We start from the raw sequence: 16,049 nt of genomic DNA, 5'->3' as shown, positions 1-16,049 counted from the left end.
GTCCCAAAACTGCAGGAACTTTTAGACTAGAAAACAACCAGATTACACCCAAAAGGAGACAGCAGCAATAATCCAGAATTTAACCACTAATTTGAAAACCAGAAAGAACAAACACAGAATTCTGAAATATCGACTAGCAGAAATTATACCAGTAAGCAGAATCAATTAACAACAAAATTAGGACAGAAAATAGGTCACAATCAGTCACACCAGATCACAGAAATAGTATCGATCTGTCAGGACAGTAACACTGTGAATAAACCAACCCAGTAGTAGTTTTAGAATTAAATCAGAAACTGTTGCAGCACTAACATCTTCAACATTCAGAAAACTTAATTCAGCAGTCCAGAAAATGCAATTCAGATCAGCAGAACCAGAATCCAGAAAATGGAAACTTCAGTTCACTAAAAGACAAAAATCTGGAGATTTCTAATGTCTCATCAATGGCTGAGTAGAATCAGCCAATATTTGGGTCGATCCTCACTGGTATGGGGAGGAACCTTTGATCAAAAAACTGGACTAATCGGATACTCAGATTTGGTCATTCCAGCAGGGGCAGATGCTCTATTTTGCAGAATTTTCTGGGCAGCAGAGTGATAGATTACATACCTTGTTTTGCAGCCCTAATAGGTCTTGAAAGAGATAAAAACTTAAGAGAATAATACTTGAAGTAGACCTCCTGGACTTCATGCCGCAAGGAGTCAATTGGATCAAACACCAATTCCTTCAGCCTTGATCAAACACAAGACAACTCTTCATGAAGAAGACAATAGCAACAACCATTAATTTTTTTATCAAAATCATTCTAGGCTTTTAGAAACCTCCTCTTCTTTATTTATAATGTTAATGGGGGAGGGAATTACAAAATAGAAGGTTCCTCAAAAAGGAAACCAAATATTCTCCTAATACAATAGTTACTAAAAACTGAAATTAGAAACTAGTTGAAAAAGGAAACTAACTACTAATGACTTAACTAACTACTAATGACTTGACTCAATTAACAACTTGACTCCCAAGGAAAAAAATATAACTCAAATCAAGCACAATTAAAAAGGAAACTAATGAAAATGGAAACTAACTAGTAATCCCGTACTCAATCTTAGAGCCCCCCTTTTAGACCCATAAAAGTGGTCTATTACACTCAAAACACATGGGATCAAAGGCCTAACATGTATGGAACCCAACCCTAAGCTTATTCCTAATAAAACCAGCCTATTTTGATAATTAATCTGCATCGACTCTCCCCATCTTGAAAAAATTCGTCCTCGAATTTTGCAGTGATAAGGAGGAAACAACATGTGCGTAGCAGCTTTAACCATTCCCAAACAAAATTTTGGTTGCTTGTAGACTTTTGGAAGGTAGTCTTCAAGGTGTGGAGCTTTCTCTTCAAAGAACCATGATGGCATAACAAACTCTATATGCTCAACCTCTGAATCAATACCAACTGTGAATGTCGTGTGCATAGAGTCGTCAATGTTGGTAACCTTCTCATCAAGGGTTGGAACAAACGCTTCCTTTTCATCATGAATCTCAAAGACTTGTTGTGGAGTGATCTCGACCACTACCGCATCTTCCACGTCTTCAGTCTTGTCTACTATGCTCTCTTCAATGTAGAACTCTTCAGTTGAATCTTCTATCTCTTGACCTTCTGTCTTTGAAGCTTCAAGAACTATCTCTTCAATATGAACCTTGACTTCAAGTTCTTTTGGTTTAAATAGAGATATCTTCACTTCACCTAGAGGAGCTTTGTCTTTTGGGGGTGCTGAAGTGTTAGGTTTAGTGGTTGAAAAAGTTTTCTTGACCTCCCCAGCTTGGTAACTAAACCTTCTACCTGGCTGTGCCATAAGTTCCTCTACTCGAAAAGCCTTGTCAAAGCAATCTCTCACTGTTAATTTTAGCTCGTAATCCCAGTCGAAACTAAGAAAGTAATTGCCTCTCATTCTTCCTAATGCCTGTGCAAGAATAAAGTGCATCAAACTTATTCATATACTCCACCACAGTCATATTTCCCTGACAAAGAGAGTTCAGCTGGTCTTGTATACGAGCTCTGAAATTGCGTGGCAAGTACTTATCTGATAACTCAAGCTTCATCTCCTCCCAACTAGTAAGTTCTCTACCACAGTCCTCCAATTCATACTCATACGTTCTCCACCAATCACGAGCAGCCTCAACTAGCTCACCACAAGCTAGTTTTAATTTTCGTTCCTCAGATAGGTCATAGTAGTCAAAGTAGTTATCCAATGCAGCTATCCAACCATAAAACAACCGGGGGTCATGTCTACCATCAAACTCCTTCAAATCAAGCTTGACTTTCTGTGAATCCCTTGAGAACCTATGATGTGTAGGACGTTCATTCTCAAAATAACCCCTTATGTGTTCTTCTAAAGTAGGTTTCTCTGAAAGAACCCTTTGTGCTGCTCTCAGATTAAGGATAGGTCTCATGTTAGCAGACTGTGCAGTTACATTCAATGGTGCTTCTCCCACTTCGGATATTGTATGTGAATCACCGGTAGGTTGTTGTGGTTGGGTCTCCACAGCCAACAACCGTGCATTCAGATCAGTCCGCAAAGCTTGCCGTTCAGCCTTCAATTCAGTTCTCCATTTCTGTAGAAACTCCATAATAGAAGCTAAGGTGGGGGTGTTGTTCTCAGCCATGCTCTGATACCACTTAATATAGGACTAGATTTGACAAACCAAACTAGACCCAATACTGCAGGAACTTATAAACCAAAGAACAACCAGATTTCCACTAAGATAACCAATTAAATCAGACCAACAGAAACAAAGCAAACAACAGCTATCGATCTCAGAAAAAGCCCAGTAATTTCTATGACTGAACAGTACCAGATGGGCAGAGACATATCAAGGACTGATAACAGTTCAAAATAGTGTCAAACAATTGGTAATTAATGATTCAGAATTTGAAAATCACAGCAGGAATTAACCCAGATCAATCAATCTCAGTTCAGTCCAAAACAGATCACTAAAAGACGAAAAAACAGAGATTTTATAGAACTTCCAAATGGCTGGTCAGAACCAGCCCTAACTTAGGCCGAGTTCTCCTTGGATGCTAGAAAAGCCTCGATCAAAACTGTAGCCCCAACAGAGAACTAAAACTACTACAGGTTCCAGGAACCGATTGTGCAGAAAAAAGAGATTTTCTGGGCAGATTCAAAAAATAACGTACCTGTCTTATGAACAGTAGCAGATCTATGAAACAAGCTTGAAAATAACTAAAAGAGTAATAAGAAGATACTTGTAGAACCCTCCTGGACTTCACGCCGCAAGGAGTCAATTGGATCAGACACCAATTCCTTCAGCCTTGATCAAACACAAGACAATTCTTCATGAAGAAGACAATAGCAACAACCATTATTTTTTTTATCAAAATCATTCTAGGCTTTTAGGAGCCTCCTCTTCTTTATTTATAATGTTAATGGGGGAGGGAATTACAAAATAGAAGGTTCCTCAAAAAGGAAACCAAATATTCTCCTAATACAATAGTTACTAAAAACTGAAATTAGAAACTAGTTAAAAACGGAAACTAACTACTAATGACTTGACTCATAAGGAAACAAATATAACTCAAATCAAGCCCAACTAAAAAGGAAACTAATGAAAATGGAAACTAACTAGTAATCCCGTACTCAATCTTAGAGCCCCCTTGTAGACCCATAAAAGTGGTCTATTATACTCAAAACATATGGCATCAATGGCCTAACATGTATGGAACCCAACCCTAGGCTTATTCCTAATAAAACAAACCTATTTTGGTAATTAATTTGCATCAGTTTGCTTTTGTATGCATGCACATGGATGTGTGCGTGCGTAGGCATAGGCTTGTCTGATGGAACTACCTCTTCTTTTGGTATAGATTTTATACTAACATTAGTGGACACATGATGTTCTTAACTCGAAATTGTGCCTGATATGGTAATTTTGCATAGTAGGGTATCTACTTATAAAAATAAAAAAATAGTAAGTGTAGCTAGCAACCTCGAAACCTACCCCTTTTTTCTCCTCCACATCAGCATTAAGAGACTTTTCAGCTCTCTCCTGTTTATCTTTCTTTTCTCTCCTATTATACCTCATTTAAACTAAATCTCTTAAAATCTTGGCAACCTAAAGAGCTCTCATTAATCAACAACAACAACAAACTCAGCCTTATCCCAAGTTAATGGGGTTGGCTACATGGATCCATGAAAAAAAAAAAAAAAAAAAGGGAGAAATGAAAATAACATGAAAGTAAAAGGAAAGAAGCCAACACCAGCAAGTCAGGAAAATCTCAGATAAATGGGGTCAACTACATGGATCTTTGCCCTCTAATTTGCTGTATCAGAGGTTATACTTGGGACAAGACCTAGACAATGCATGCCATTCCTCACTACTCCCATTATAAAAAAAGAGGGCGTACATGGCGCACGAGGCTCCTGCATGTGTGAGGTCGGGGGGCGAGAACTACGCAGCCATACCCCGAGAAATACGCAACTCAAAATCCCTTTCTTAGATCCCCTCTCAAATCTGCTTCTTCAAATGGATTTCACTGGGTATCCTGAAATCTCTCGTTAAAAGATGGCGTACCCAATGCACGAGGCTCTTGCTACTGCAGAGTCTGGGGAGGAGCATATGTATGCAGCCTTACCCCACTTTTTGTGGAGAGGCTGTTTCCTTGATCGAACCCACAACCACCAGGTTGCAATAGAGAAAAATTACTGTTGCGCAGCTTATGCCGAGGCCCACCCTCTCCTGAAATCCCTCAAGTTGTTTAATTTTGTACTTTTATCATGTTTCATGTTTAGGGTCTTCTTTTATATGGCACATCATTAAATAAGACTAGATAACATTTTTTCTGTTCTTGTAGCTGGATATAATCTGATAATTATTACCAAAAAACTAAATAATAATGATCGAATAATAGTTCATATGCAATGAATTTTCATGAACTTGGTAAACTGAAAATGATATGCAAAATTAAAGAATGGAAAAATAACTGAATGAATGTGCTTGTTGTGTCAGGAATAATTATTAATGTTATTGAGTCATGAATTATGTATGGTGGTTATTATTTCTAACTCTATAACTAGTCATAAAATATAATATTATCTTATTATTAGTTATATATGTAATAATTATTGTAATTCAAAATTTTAATTATATTTTATTGTGTCATTGTGTATTAGTTTTATTTATGAAGATCTTTAGAAAAATCCAGTGAGTTTATTAACATTATTATCCTTCAAAATAATAATATTAATACAAGCACTATTTTTCTAGACAAGATTAAAACTAATAACATGCCCGTTCTGCATCTAGGCATACTCTTAGTATTTTCTTAAGGATGAAATCTAGAGTTAATCTATACCTAAAGGGCTTAAATTCCCTAAGCACCATTCAGGTATTGCAATGTTTGATTTTATAAAATCCCTGAGATGTAGATATGGTTGGGTTATAACGTTTTGTTGGGGGAGGGTTTGCTACGATGCCAGGGTGCAGTTTGCACCAATGAGGGGGAAGAGTTATGAATCGTCCAATAGGAGTGGGAATTTAATGAGGAAGGGTGTGGGATCCACGGGTGGGATATGAGAGGGCATTTGTAGGAATCTGCGCACTGGTGTCGTGCGGTTCTTTTTTCCATTTCTGTTTTGTCATATTTCTTTCCTTTTTGGTTTTTATCAGTTTTATTTCTCTCTCACATAATCAATATGCGGGTTTCTTAGTCATGCTAGCTCTCTCTCTCTCTCTCTATATATGTATATATATGTAAGGAAGGGGTAGAGCAGAGCTTACTATGTATCTGCTAGTTCGTACTTCTCTTGAATCTGATGATGTTGTTCAATTGTTATGTTATTTTTCCTTTTCTGTTTTTTGCTTGATTTTGAAGGACATCGATTCTCACTCTCTCTCTCTCCCACACATGGTTAAGATCTGTTAATTTGATTGGATCGGAATTCTGGATTTTTAAAATTATTGGTATTTTCTAATTTGAATCCGCATTTTTTAAGTGTAAGGGATTGAATTCAAAACTTCTATCAGTTTGCAGTGCTAGTTCTGATGCTGGAATGAGCAAATAATTTGTCTTACACGGTTGCACCTCCTCAAAGAAACTTCTAATTTATTGAACACCCCTTAGTCAAATTGGAAAAGACTCAATCCACATTAGTGGTGCAACTCCAGCCAGGCTGGGTGGGCCAATTAATTGATTTTGAATAAGGCCTGGTGGCAATGCATTATGTAATCCAATGTGAATATTTTGGATTGGCAACTCCTGAAACATCCAAACTCTGTCTTCTGGCCTCTCTTGTCTCTAGACTCAGGCACTAGCAGCTAGGTCTGTCTCCTTTATACTTAACAGTGGTTTCTTGGGGTAGAGATGTAAAGAAGGATCACTGACTAGAAATTGTAATTAGATGCATAGTTTGGAGGAATGAAATATGTGGACAATATATCATTGTGTCACTGGCCTTAACTGCATTGATGGCCAAGTAGTTGCTAGTTCACCTGGTATGTTTAGTCCTTTGCTTTGGAATTACTACTGATTCTGGAGTTTCTAAACAGATGAAAATGGCCCAGATGCAGCAGCCGTCCTCTCAACAGCAGCAGGATCACCTACAGCAACAACAACTGCAACAGGTGAAACTGTAACAATAAAATGCTGTTAGACAAATTCCCTCTTTTTAATTCTTCAGATGTTTCACTAAAAATTATTATTTTTTGAAGGAGCGATGGGAAGCTTATGGACAAAAATCATTTTCCCCCTTGACTATGCTGATACATGTCATTTTTGAATTATTATGTAACAGAATAACAGAAAAAGGAAACAACCAACTTCTTCTGGAGCTGCTAACAGTACTGGTACTGGGACTACAGTGGGCCCTTCCCCTAACTCCCAGCCATCTACTCCATCAACTCATACACCTGGTGATACAGTGGCTTTGGCCGGTGGTCTGCCGCATGTCAACAGTATATCAAAAAGTTTGATGATGTATGGTCCAGATGGGACAGGTGGCCTTGCATCATCTTCAAATCAACTGGTATATTTTTTAGCTCTTATTTAAGAAGTGCTGTATAGTTTTTAACACTATATCAGCTTTCCAATCAAGTGAAGAGGGGAAAAACTGCCGAGCCATGTGAACTTAAATTATTTAAGATATTTCCAAATATTCAAGATCAATTAAATTGTCTTTTAGAGCTCTCTCTCCATATTGAAAGTTGAACATTTCTAAGTTATTGCAAGCATTTGACATTTCCATCTAAGTTTCTGTTCACATGATTTTATATTACAGGAAGACATTGAACATTTTGGAGATGTTGGTTCATTGGATGATCATGTGGACTCATTTCTTTCTCATGATGAAGGAGATGGAAGGGATCTATTTGGCACATTAAAACGAAGTCCAGCTGAGCACAATACAGAGTCTTCTAAGGGTAATCCAGGTTCTTGTTTGTGATTAATACATGTAGACCTCTGTATGTGCAATGGTTGAATTTTTCCTTTTAGGCTTTAGCTTCAATGAAGTTGGCTGCATACGAACGAGCGATAGCAAAGTTGTCTGCTGTCATTTCTCATCAGATGGAAAATTGTTGGCTAGTGCAGGGCATGAGAAGAAGGTATGTAGGTTATGGTATTTTAATTGAACTGTTCAACTTTTTGATTGTATGCATGTGTACATCTGTATATTTCAGAATTATTGATTGGGTTCCATCTGAGGACCTTATCTAGGACATATTCAGTTACTTTATTGCCCTTCCTCCCCCCCTGCAAAAAAAAAAGATACTAAGTTGTGTTTCGTGTCAGTAGGCTGTTCTTTGGAACATGGACACTCTGCAATCAGAGAGCACTCCAGAGGAACACACTCTTATTATTACAGATATTCGTTTTAGACCAAATTCAACTCAGCTGGCTACGTCTTCATTTGATAGGACTGTGCGACTTTGGAATGCAGCAGACGTAATGGTTCCCCCTCCGTCTTCCTATACGCTTTTGATGTTTTTGTAATTCCTTCTTGTGCAATATTTCAGTGGAAATTGTTGTTAATCTCCTTTCTTATGTACTTTATACATTTAGACTTGTTCTCTCCCCTCCCCACTTTTTCTGTTTTTGTTTGTTGGAAGGATTGAGGATCTACTTTTTTTGTTAATTTCTGCACGTCTCTATACTATTTGCATTTCATACATGTAGTTGCTAGTTATTTCTCTCCTTTCCTGTCATAGCATTAGGTCCTGATCTACTACAGACCCAATTGTATAAAAATATTAAATTTGCCGGCCACAACACTGCGAATTTCACATGCTTTGACTTTGTGAACTTATAATGCTGCTTCTTCATTGTTGTCTACCACTTTCTCCCTTTCCTTTTGATGTTCGTTTTACCATCGTCTTGCGAGTAAGTGAATGTGATCGAAGTACAATATGGAATTACATGGGTTCTGTTGTCATATTGGTTAATTGCACTATTGTTTCTGACACACTGTATCCAATTTGACTCTGAATGATCTGTCTGTCTCTAAGTTAAACTAGTTGAACCCACAGGTAAATTGATGGTCTGATTATCTATTTTTCAGCTCAGCAGTATAATAGTCATAGGGTTGAAGAAATCATGTATTAGAGTAAATGACTATACTCAATAACCTTGTATTGCATATATTTGTTCCCAACTCCTACTCCACTCTCTCTTTTATATTTTGGGGTTGGGGTGGGGGGATAAAGCATCTCTCTTGTCTTGACCTGCAGTCATAGCCATGGATCTCCAGGAAAGTGATATATATATATATATATATATGCATTAGATTTTGCATCATAGAAGGACAAAGCTCCATAAAAGTAAAAAGGATGATCAAAACGCTTTGGAAAGACAAAACCAGGGAGTTTCATTCTTCTTCTACCGCCCTCATTTTATTTTATTTCAATCCCTTAGTTGTAATTACTATGAAAAGCTCGTTGATCATGTGTTTATGGATATATTACTAAATCCTGGGTTTATGACCAAATAGTGGATCAACATTAGTCCTGATGGTACTAGGGTCACTAAACGGCAAGTAACACCCAACCCATTAACAGGGCCGATGGGTACTGTGATACAACAAGTATAACCCTTATTATCAGTAACAACGAGGTAATGATAATCCTAAGAAAACGACGACTGCTTAGGGCAGTTGGTGAAGCTGTGGTGCGCTAATTGCAAGCTCACCAAGAGGTCTTGAGTTTGAGCCTCCTGGCTGCATCTACCCGACCCCCCATTCTATATAGTGGGTACTAGGTACCAATCAAAAAATAATTATAAGTGTTAAGAATTAGGCCAACAGTTTGGTAATCGACACTAAAGTTAAGCCACAAAGTTGGTCTTAATCCAAGATTGATTTGACACTAAACAGTAAGGTCACTGGAATGGCAACTTGCTGCCCAAATTTAGAAACTAGGAAGAACCATTGATCCCTAGGTCAATACACTGTGAAACTGATATAAAGAGTAGATAATTAGCCCAATATGAAACCCTCAAACTTTGAGTTGGAATAGATAACCAGAACTGAGATTACAGAATAGTTCCCAAAATAGTAACCCTCAAACTAAAATTGCAACAGATAACCAGAACTGAGATTACAGAATAGTTCCCAAAATAGTAACTAAGGGAGAACCAGAAGTAACAGCCAAAGGCCACCACTGATGGGGCTCAAATCACTGTTGATGGTAGGGAGTAAGGGTAACTTGAACACTTCAAAAACTCAGCCACAGATGAAGGCTGGATTTCAAGTAATGACAGAAATTCAAATACAGATTTAGTTACTTGCAACCACAGGGATTTCTAGCCAAGGAAAAAACACTGTTGAATGGAGGCAGAGAGATGGTCAACATGATACTAGAAGTAGGCTTGCAACTGATGGATGGAAGAAGTGATACATAAACTTGAAGTTTCTGCCAGAAATCTCCAGAACTAAAGATTCCACAGGGTATGATTCAGTCTCCAATCAAAAATCTGATGGAACTCGATGGACAGACAGTGGAGCATCAACAACACATCAGATAGCATTCAAAGACGTCTCTCGGTAGCCTCACTCAACAGGACAGTTGCAGGTTATGAAAATAGTAACAAAAAATAAGAGAGGGGTAGAGAAGAAGAAGAAGGGAATATAACCAAGGCCTCTCACCTATGGCCTCGGTCAGTCTAACATTAAGGCACCTCACCTCTCACAACTGCATCACACAGAATACCATGGCATAAATCAAGCTATTCATTTATCTGAAATCGTGGCTTGAGCTGTAGGGGATTTTACAACTTTATAGTGTGCTGTAGCCTGTGGGGAATAAATGAAATAAGGAAACAACTTAGAAGAGTCCCACACATAGTGTAGGGAACTAGTACAGAAAGAAAAATAATAAAAGGAAAGATCTCCTAATATCTAAGTAGTATGATGCAGTTGCACAATGGAATTAGGAAAGAAAAATCTTTGGTTTGATTTTCTTTTGTTTTAGAAACAATTTATTTGAAATTAGTTAGTTTCTAATTTTAGATTAGTTTCCATTAATTGTTTGATTTTTCTTCCTTTATATTGGACATGTAAACGATGGAGAAGTTCAGTTTTAGATTTGAATGAATTTGAGAATTTATGTTTTGGTTGGAAACGATGGCTGCCATGGGTGGTTTCCCTTTCTCTCTCTTCCGAACTGTTTTCTTCTTCCCCTTCCCCTTCCCCTTCCCCTTCCCCTTCCCCTGACTGTCTTTTCTTTTCCCTCTGTTCTTATTCTCCTACTGTTCTTTTTCTTCTAGCTGGTTCTCTTTCCCAGCCCCTGTTCTGGGCGACAGTTGCTGCCCTACTGAGGTTGTTTCGAGCTCCTTTATATGTGAGTTGTTTGGGCCAAGGATTTGATCACAGGAAGCCCTCCCCTAGGCGACACAAATCATCAGATTTCAGTTGCCGAAAAGTCCCTTTACCATCTGTTATCATACCTGCGACTGAGACCGACTCTGTTCTACCGCCAGGTTCTACTTTTGGTCATTCCCGCAGCCTCCCAGCTTGCAAATCCGGGTGCTTATCTTGTGGGATCAATAGAGCCTTTTCCTGAGAAGCTTCGCTTGAAATCTCATGCCAAACCGAGACCTGTCGGCTGAGCTCCATCGATCTGAAGCCTCTCCTTACCGTTGGGTTTTTACTCCCTAACGTGACCTGAAGGTAGAAGATGAATTCTCTTTTATTCTTAAGTTCCCTAATTAATTATATTTACTGTAAACCCCTTCTTTCTTAAACCTGTATTCTAATATTTCCTTTATCTTTGGTAATTTCAGAATACTTCTTCTCTTCCAATTGTTATTTCAGTTTAACCCCACTACTTTCTTTATTTCCAGAATTGGTCGTTCCCTTTAGATTTAATTCCTGTTAAGACCCTAATCACTCAATTCACTCAAAAGATTCCTAAATTGTACCAGAAATTACAAAATTGCCCCTACTTCTTTGAGAACTGTTTTAATTGTTAATTGTGGGCCCATAAGCGATCTGATTCTGACTTTTGGAACCTGGATCCGCATCATAGTATCTACCCAAAACAGAGATAAGAAACAAAATAAAAAAAGATAGAAGCTAGCTGTTCCACCCCCCAAAAAAAAAAAAAAAAAAAAAAAAAAAGACATGCAAGAACTTATTGAGTGGTCACTTAATGGGATGGAAATTAGGCTCATGACTGGACTAAACTCCAGACAAAGGGCTGGCTCAATACTGATGGCCTACTGTGCTTGAGGGGCCCACTTCTTTCTCTACTTCAAGCTACATCAAGTTCCTCTATAAAAAGATTGTTGAAATTATTGAAAAGGGCAACGAAGTTTCCTCTTAAATACCATGTTGTTAACTAACAAAGTTTACGTGGTAGCTACTGATCCATATATGCATGGCAAGTTTTAATAAAAAAAATATATTCTTCATTTCTGATATTAAAACTAAATGCATAGAAAACTTAAATTTGTTAAACTGAAGTAGTAGATTGCTACATCTTCGACTTGGCTCCATAAAAATTGATCATCAAGAAATTAATTTTATTTCTATGAAAAAATAAAAAACTGACAAATTTTTGCATTTAAATGTTTAGGTGTAAGGCTGAAGTAGAACATAGAAGTTGTATGTGTGGTATGGATGACCAGTGAGTTTGAGAGTTTTTCTTGTAATCTTGGAACAATAATGAATCTTCATGTAATCATTTTAAAAGATGTAATGCAAATTTCTAGATTATTTGAGACTAATTTCTTGAACGTATTCTTAGATTTTGCGGCTGTATTACTTTTGTTTATCCTGCATTGGGCTAGTGTGAAATATGCTCTCATACATACAAGCATCTGGTGTTGACCCCGCTCCCCCCCAAATAAGTATAAAATAAAAATCTTTGGCACAAGATGTAAAGATACAATAATACAGCTATTCAGTTCCATTTGCAGTTCTTACCAAGTTGTCAAGTATCATTGTAATGTATCGGAAAGCTGGTTTTAAGAGACGTCTCGGAGGGAGACATATCAGAGAGATGCTAGATACATTTGATATGCACAGATATGCTTATAATACAGTGTAACTATTAATAATAAATACTTAGCAACAAACATAAGTAAATCCTATATATCACTAATCATTCAAGATTATCCAAATTTAGGTCAGTTTTCTAGTTTAGATGTTATACTTGGCAAAAACAGGAAAAAAAGCCCATGATTCAAGCAAAATAAATCAATTTTTTTAATATACTTCAACTGGCAGCTTTGATGTTTGATCTCCACTTTGATGAGATTTAATGCAATTTTTTTTTTTTTGTTTAAGCACTCCTCCTATGTCGGTTTTTAGTTGATGGGATCTATGTAGGATTACCAAAAAAATCAGCATAGAAAGAATTTTTTTTTCCTGAAACTGGGATTTTAGGATTTTATCAGCCTCTATGTTGAGTCTATTGGTCTATGGTACTTAGCAACAAACATAATTGAAGCTTAAGATTATCCAAATCTAGGTCAACTTTATAGTTTAAATGTTATCCTTGGCAAAAACAGGAAAAAAGCCCAAGATTCAAGCAAATAAATCAATTTTTTTAACATACTTCACCCGGCAGCTTTGAAGTTTGATCTCCACTTTGATGAGCTTTGATGCAAACTTTTTCTTGTTTAATCACTCCTCCTATGTCGCTTTTGAGTGTTGATAGGGTCCACTTAATTTTCGGCAAAAAAAATCAGAGTAGAAAGATTCTTTTTCAAAAAACTGGGATTTTTAGGTTTTAGCAGCCCGTGTATCGAGTGTATCAGTCCATAACGGTCATTCTCAGTACTGTATCGATTCTGTACATACCATGGTTCATACTCTATAGAAGCTTCACATGACTTTGTGATACGTTTTTCTTTTCTAGTAGGTTAGGTTAAATTTAAATTTAGCCTTGGCAGCTGACTATACAAGTTGCAATTTCAGTTAACACCATGTGATTCCTTTGTCCACTTTACAGACATCTTTTTTTTTTTTTTCTTTCTTATGTGATGAATTTTCAATGAATTGCATGTTAAGCTTCATTGTCAACTTCTTTCGTACACATTTTATATTATTTTTCCATCCCAAATATTTTTGAAATATGGTTTCCCAGATATAATGGTTACACATTGACTTAACTTTCTTGCAGCCAAACTACTCTCTGCATACATATACTGGCCATGGTTCACATGTGATGTCACTTGATTTCCACCCGAAGAAAACGGATGTTTTCTGCTCTTGTGATGGTAATGCCGAAATTCGCTTTTGGAATGTCAATCAATATTCATGCACAAAGATTTCCAAGGTTTGTTTCTTGAGCCTCCTTATCGCTTCTTAGTGCTCAGTGGGTTTTGTTTCTTGTTGTTCCTACAATTTCTGTCATTTGCTGGAGCAGGGAGGCATGGCGCAGGTGAGGTTTCAACCTAGAATTGGGCAGCTACTAGCAGCAGCAGCTGACAATGTTGTGTCCATTTTTGATGTTGAGAGTGACAGGCAGACACACTCCTTACAGGTATTCTTGATGTGTGGGCAGTCTTTGTTAGGGACTCCAAAGGGAGACTTCGAAGCGCAACTCATAGTTATTGTTACCTATGAGTAATGTAATCAGATTCCCGTTCATTGTAGTTACACAGTATGACTCATATTTATTTATCATCAGGGGCATTCAAAAGAGGTAAACTCAGTCTGCTGGGATACAAATGGAGATTATTTGGCTTCTGTGAGCCAGGATTGTGTGAGGGTGTGGTCCATAACTTCAGGCGAGTGCATACATGAGCTTAGCTCCAATGGGAACAAATTCCACTCCTGTGTATTTCATCCAAGTTTTTCCACACTCTTGGTGATTGGTGGTTACCAGGTAATTCTTTACCATTATTATGGTAGTACATTTTGGTTGGTTTTTTGATGAGAGCATAAACATTAAAAATGAGAAGTAAATCTTATCTTTGAGAAGTAAACCCACCTGTTTTGTGGATTGAACTGGCTTGATACTGCAGTCCAGCTATGCTAAAATCCATCTTTGAAAAGTGGTGCAAACATTATATTCTTTACCCCCCTTTTTTTTTAAATGAAAATAGTGTAAATGTGTTGTTCAACCATTGAACCACTGTTTTTATTCATTATGTGTTGACAATGAATATCAGTGGCAATAATGGTTATTGAAACCGGGCAGGCCCTATTGGCCTAATAGATAGTTAATCTTATATTTAGTTGGACTGAACTCAACTAAACCTTATCCCAGCTAAATGGGAATCAGCTACATTAATCCAGTTTCCTCATTCAATTCTTTTCATTTCTAAATGTAATAGACTACAGACACTTCTTCCACCCACCCACCCCTTTCTTTTTCTCTTTCGAGATGTATGCCTTTATACACCTGTGCTTATCTTCATTTTATCTTCCACCCGAAATAAGAACTATTCAGAGTCTCAGACAATAAAAGAAAATTGATCCGTCTTTTTTAGTTGTACTGAACTATTTTGCTGGCTGGATTGAATGAGCCATTGATCCAGACTAAGTATCTACTGTCTTTCTACTTGGAGAGCTTCCATCAGTTAGGTCAATGGAGGGGAAGGCTGTAACTGTGATTTTTTTTTTTGGATAAATGTAAATGTGAATTGCATGGAACATTAAAGATCCATTTCATACTATTGTTCAAGTTTCATGTACCTATTAGCTAGTGGCTGACACCCTTCCCAAAGCATACCACATTAAGACACATGAAATAGGGCAAAACATGGCCAAGTATAAACCAAGAAATAGGGACTAGGAGTTGATTTTGAAGGGCTTGAAGATTTGCTGATTTCTGTATATGTATTATTGTGCACAGTCGTTGGAGTTGTGGAACATGGCTGAGAACAAGAGCATGACAGTTCCTGCACACGAGGGTCTGATTGCAGCATTGGCTCAGTCACCTGTCACTGGGATGGTTGCCTCCGCAAGTCATGACAAATCCGTTAAGTTGTGGAAATAAGATGGTTGGTTTTGTTTTTCTCCGCTTCCTCCTGTGTAAGAGCATTTGGTGTTGCCCAGTCAATTCCAGTGTAAATCAGAAAAATTGTCAAAATGTATGATTGTTTTGATTTCCTTTTTCCCTTAAATCTTTCCTCCTCTATTTCTTATCATTTTCGTTTTAAATCTAATAAACTGGGAAATGAGGCTACCTTCCTGTTTCAAATTGTGGTTTGTTAGGAGAGTGTATGTATTACTAGTTGTTTGGGCCAAATTACAGGGAAGAAATGAGAGGAGAAACAGGAGGATAAAGCGCAGTTAGTTGAAGGGTGAGCTTGTGCGGTATAGCAAAGATGAAGTAGATGGAAAGGTGATTCTGGTTACCTTGAGTACAGTTGGGAATTAATTTGAGATTAATGTTAGTTTCAGTTTGGACATGTGACAGAATACCTAGTGATATTTCCAAAAATTTTACTTGTATAATGTATTAATCATAATCTCATGTCAGTGCATATGTTCATTGGTCCATTTGTTTATGACTCACTTTTACTGAACTTTATCTGGTTATTCGCATTATTTATTGGGTATAAATATATATATATATATATTGTTCCTTTTTTTTTT

General features: G+C 37.3%; 1 protein-coding gene across 4 annotated transcripts in view; it reads left to right on the top strand.

Moving 5' to 3' along the window:
• LOC122088770 (transcriptional corepressor LEUNIG_HOMOLOG-like) overlaps window positions 1-15,953 on the top strand; it is an 87,715-nt gene extending 71,762 nt beyond the window's left edge. For all 4 annotated transcript variants that reach the window (XM_042658097.1, XM_042658098.1, XM_042658095.1 and 1 more), the window contains 9 exons: window positions 6,556-6,630; window positions 6,801-7,031; window positions 7,284-7,425; window positions 7,499-7,608; window positions 7,799-7,948; window positions 13,624-13,779; window positions 13,870-13,986; window positions 14,134-14,331; window positions 15,304-15,953. In XM_042658097.1, the coding sequence (XP_042514031.1) occupies window positions 6,556-6,630; window positions 6,801-7,031; window positions 7,284-7,425; window positions 7,499-7,608; window positions 7,799-7,948; window positions 13,624-13,779; window positions 13,870-13,986; window positions 14,134-14,331; window positions 15,304-15,447 (1,323 nt within the window). In that variant the 3' untranslated portion in view covers window positions 15,448-15,953. The remainder of the gene's footprint in view (window positions 1-6,555; window positions 6,631-6,800; window positions 7,032-7,283; window positions 7,426-7,498; window positions 7,609-7,798; window positions 7,949-13,623; window positions 13,780-13,869; window positions 13,987-14,133; window positions 14,332-15,303) is intronic.
• Window positions 15,954-16,049: the final 96 nt, after the last annotated feature.

This window comes from Macadamia integrifolia, chromosome 9 (genome assembly GCF_013358625.1).
Source record: "Macadamia integrifolia cultivar HAES 741 chromosome 9, SCU_Mint_v3, whole genome shotgun sequence".
NCBI lineage: Eukaryota > Viridiplantae > Streptophyta > Magnoliopsida > Proteales > Proteaceae > Macadamia > Macadamia integrifolia.
This window is presented reverse-complemented; position numbering and strand designations above follow the sequence as displayed.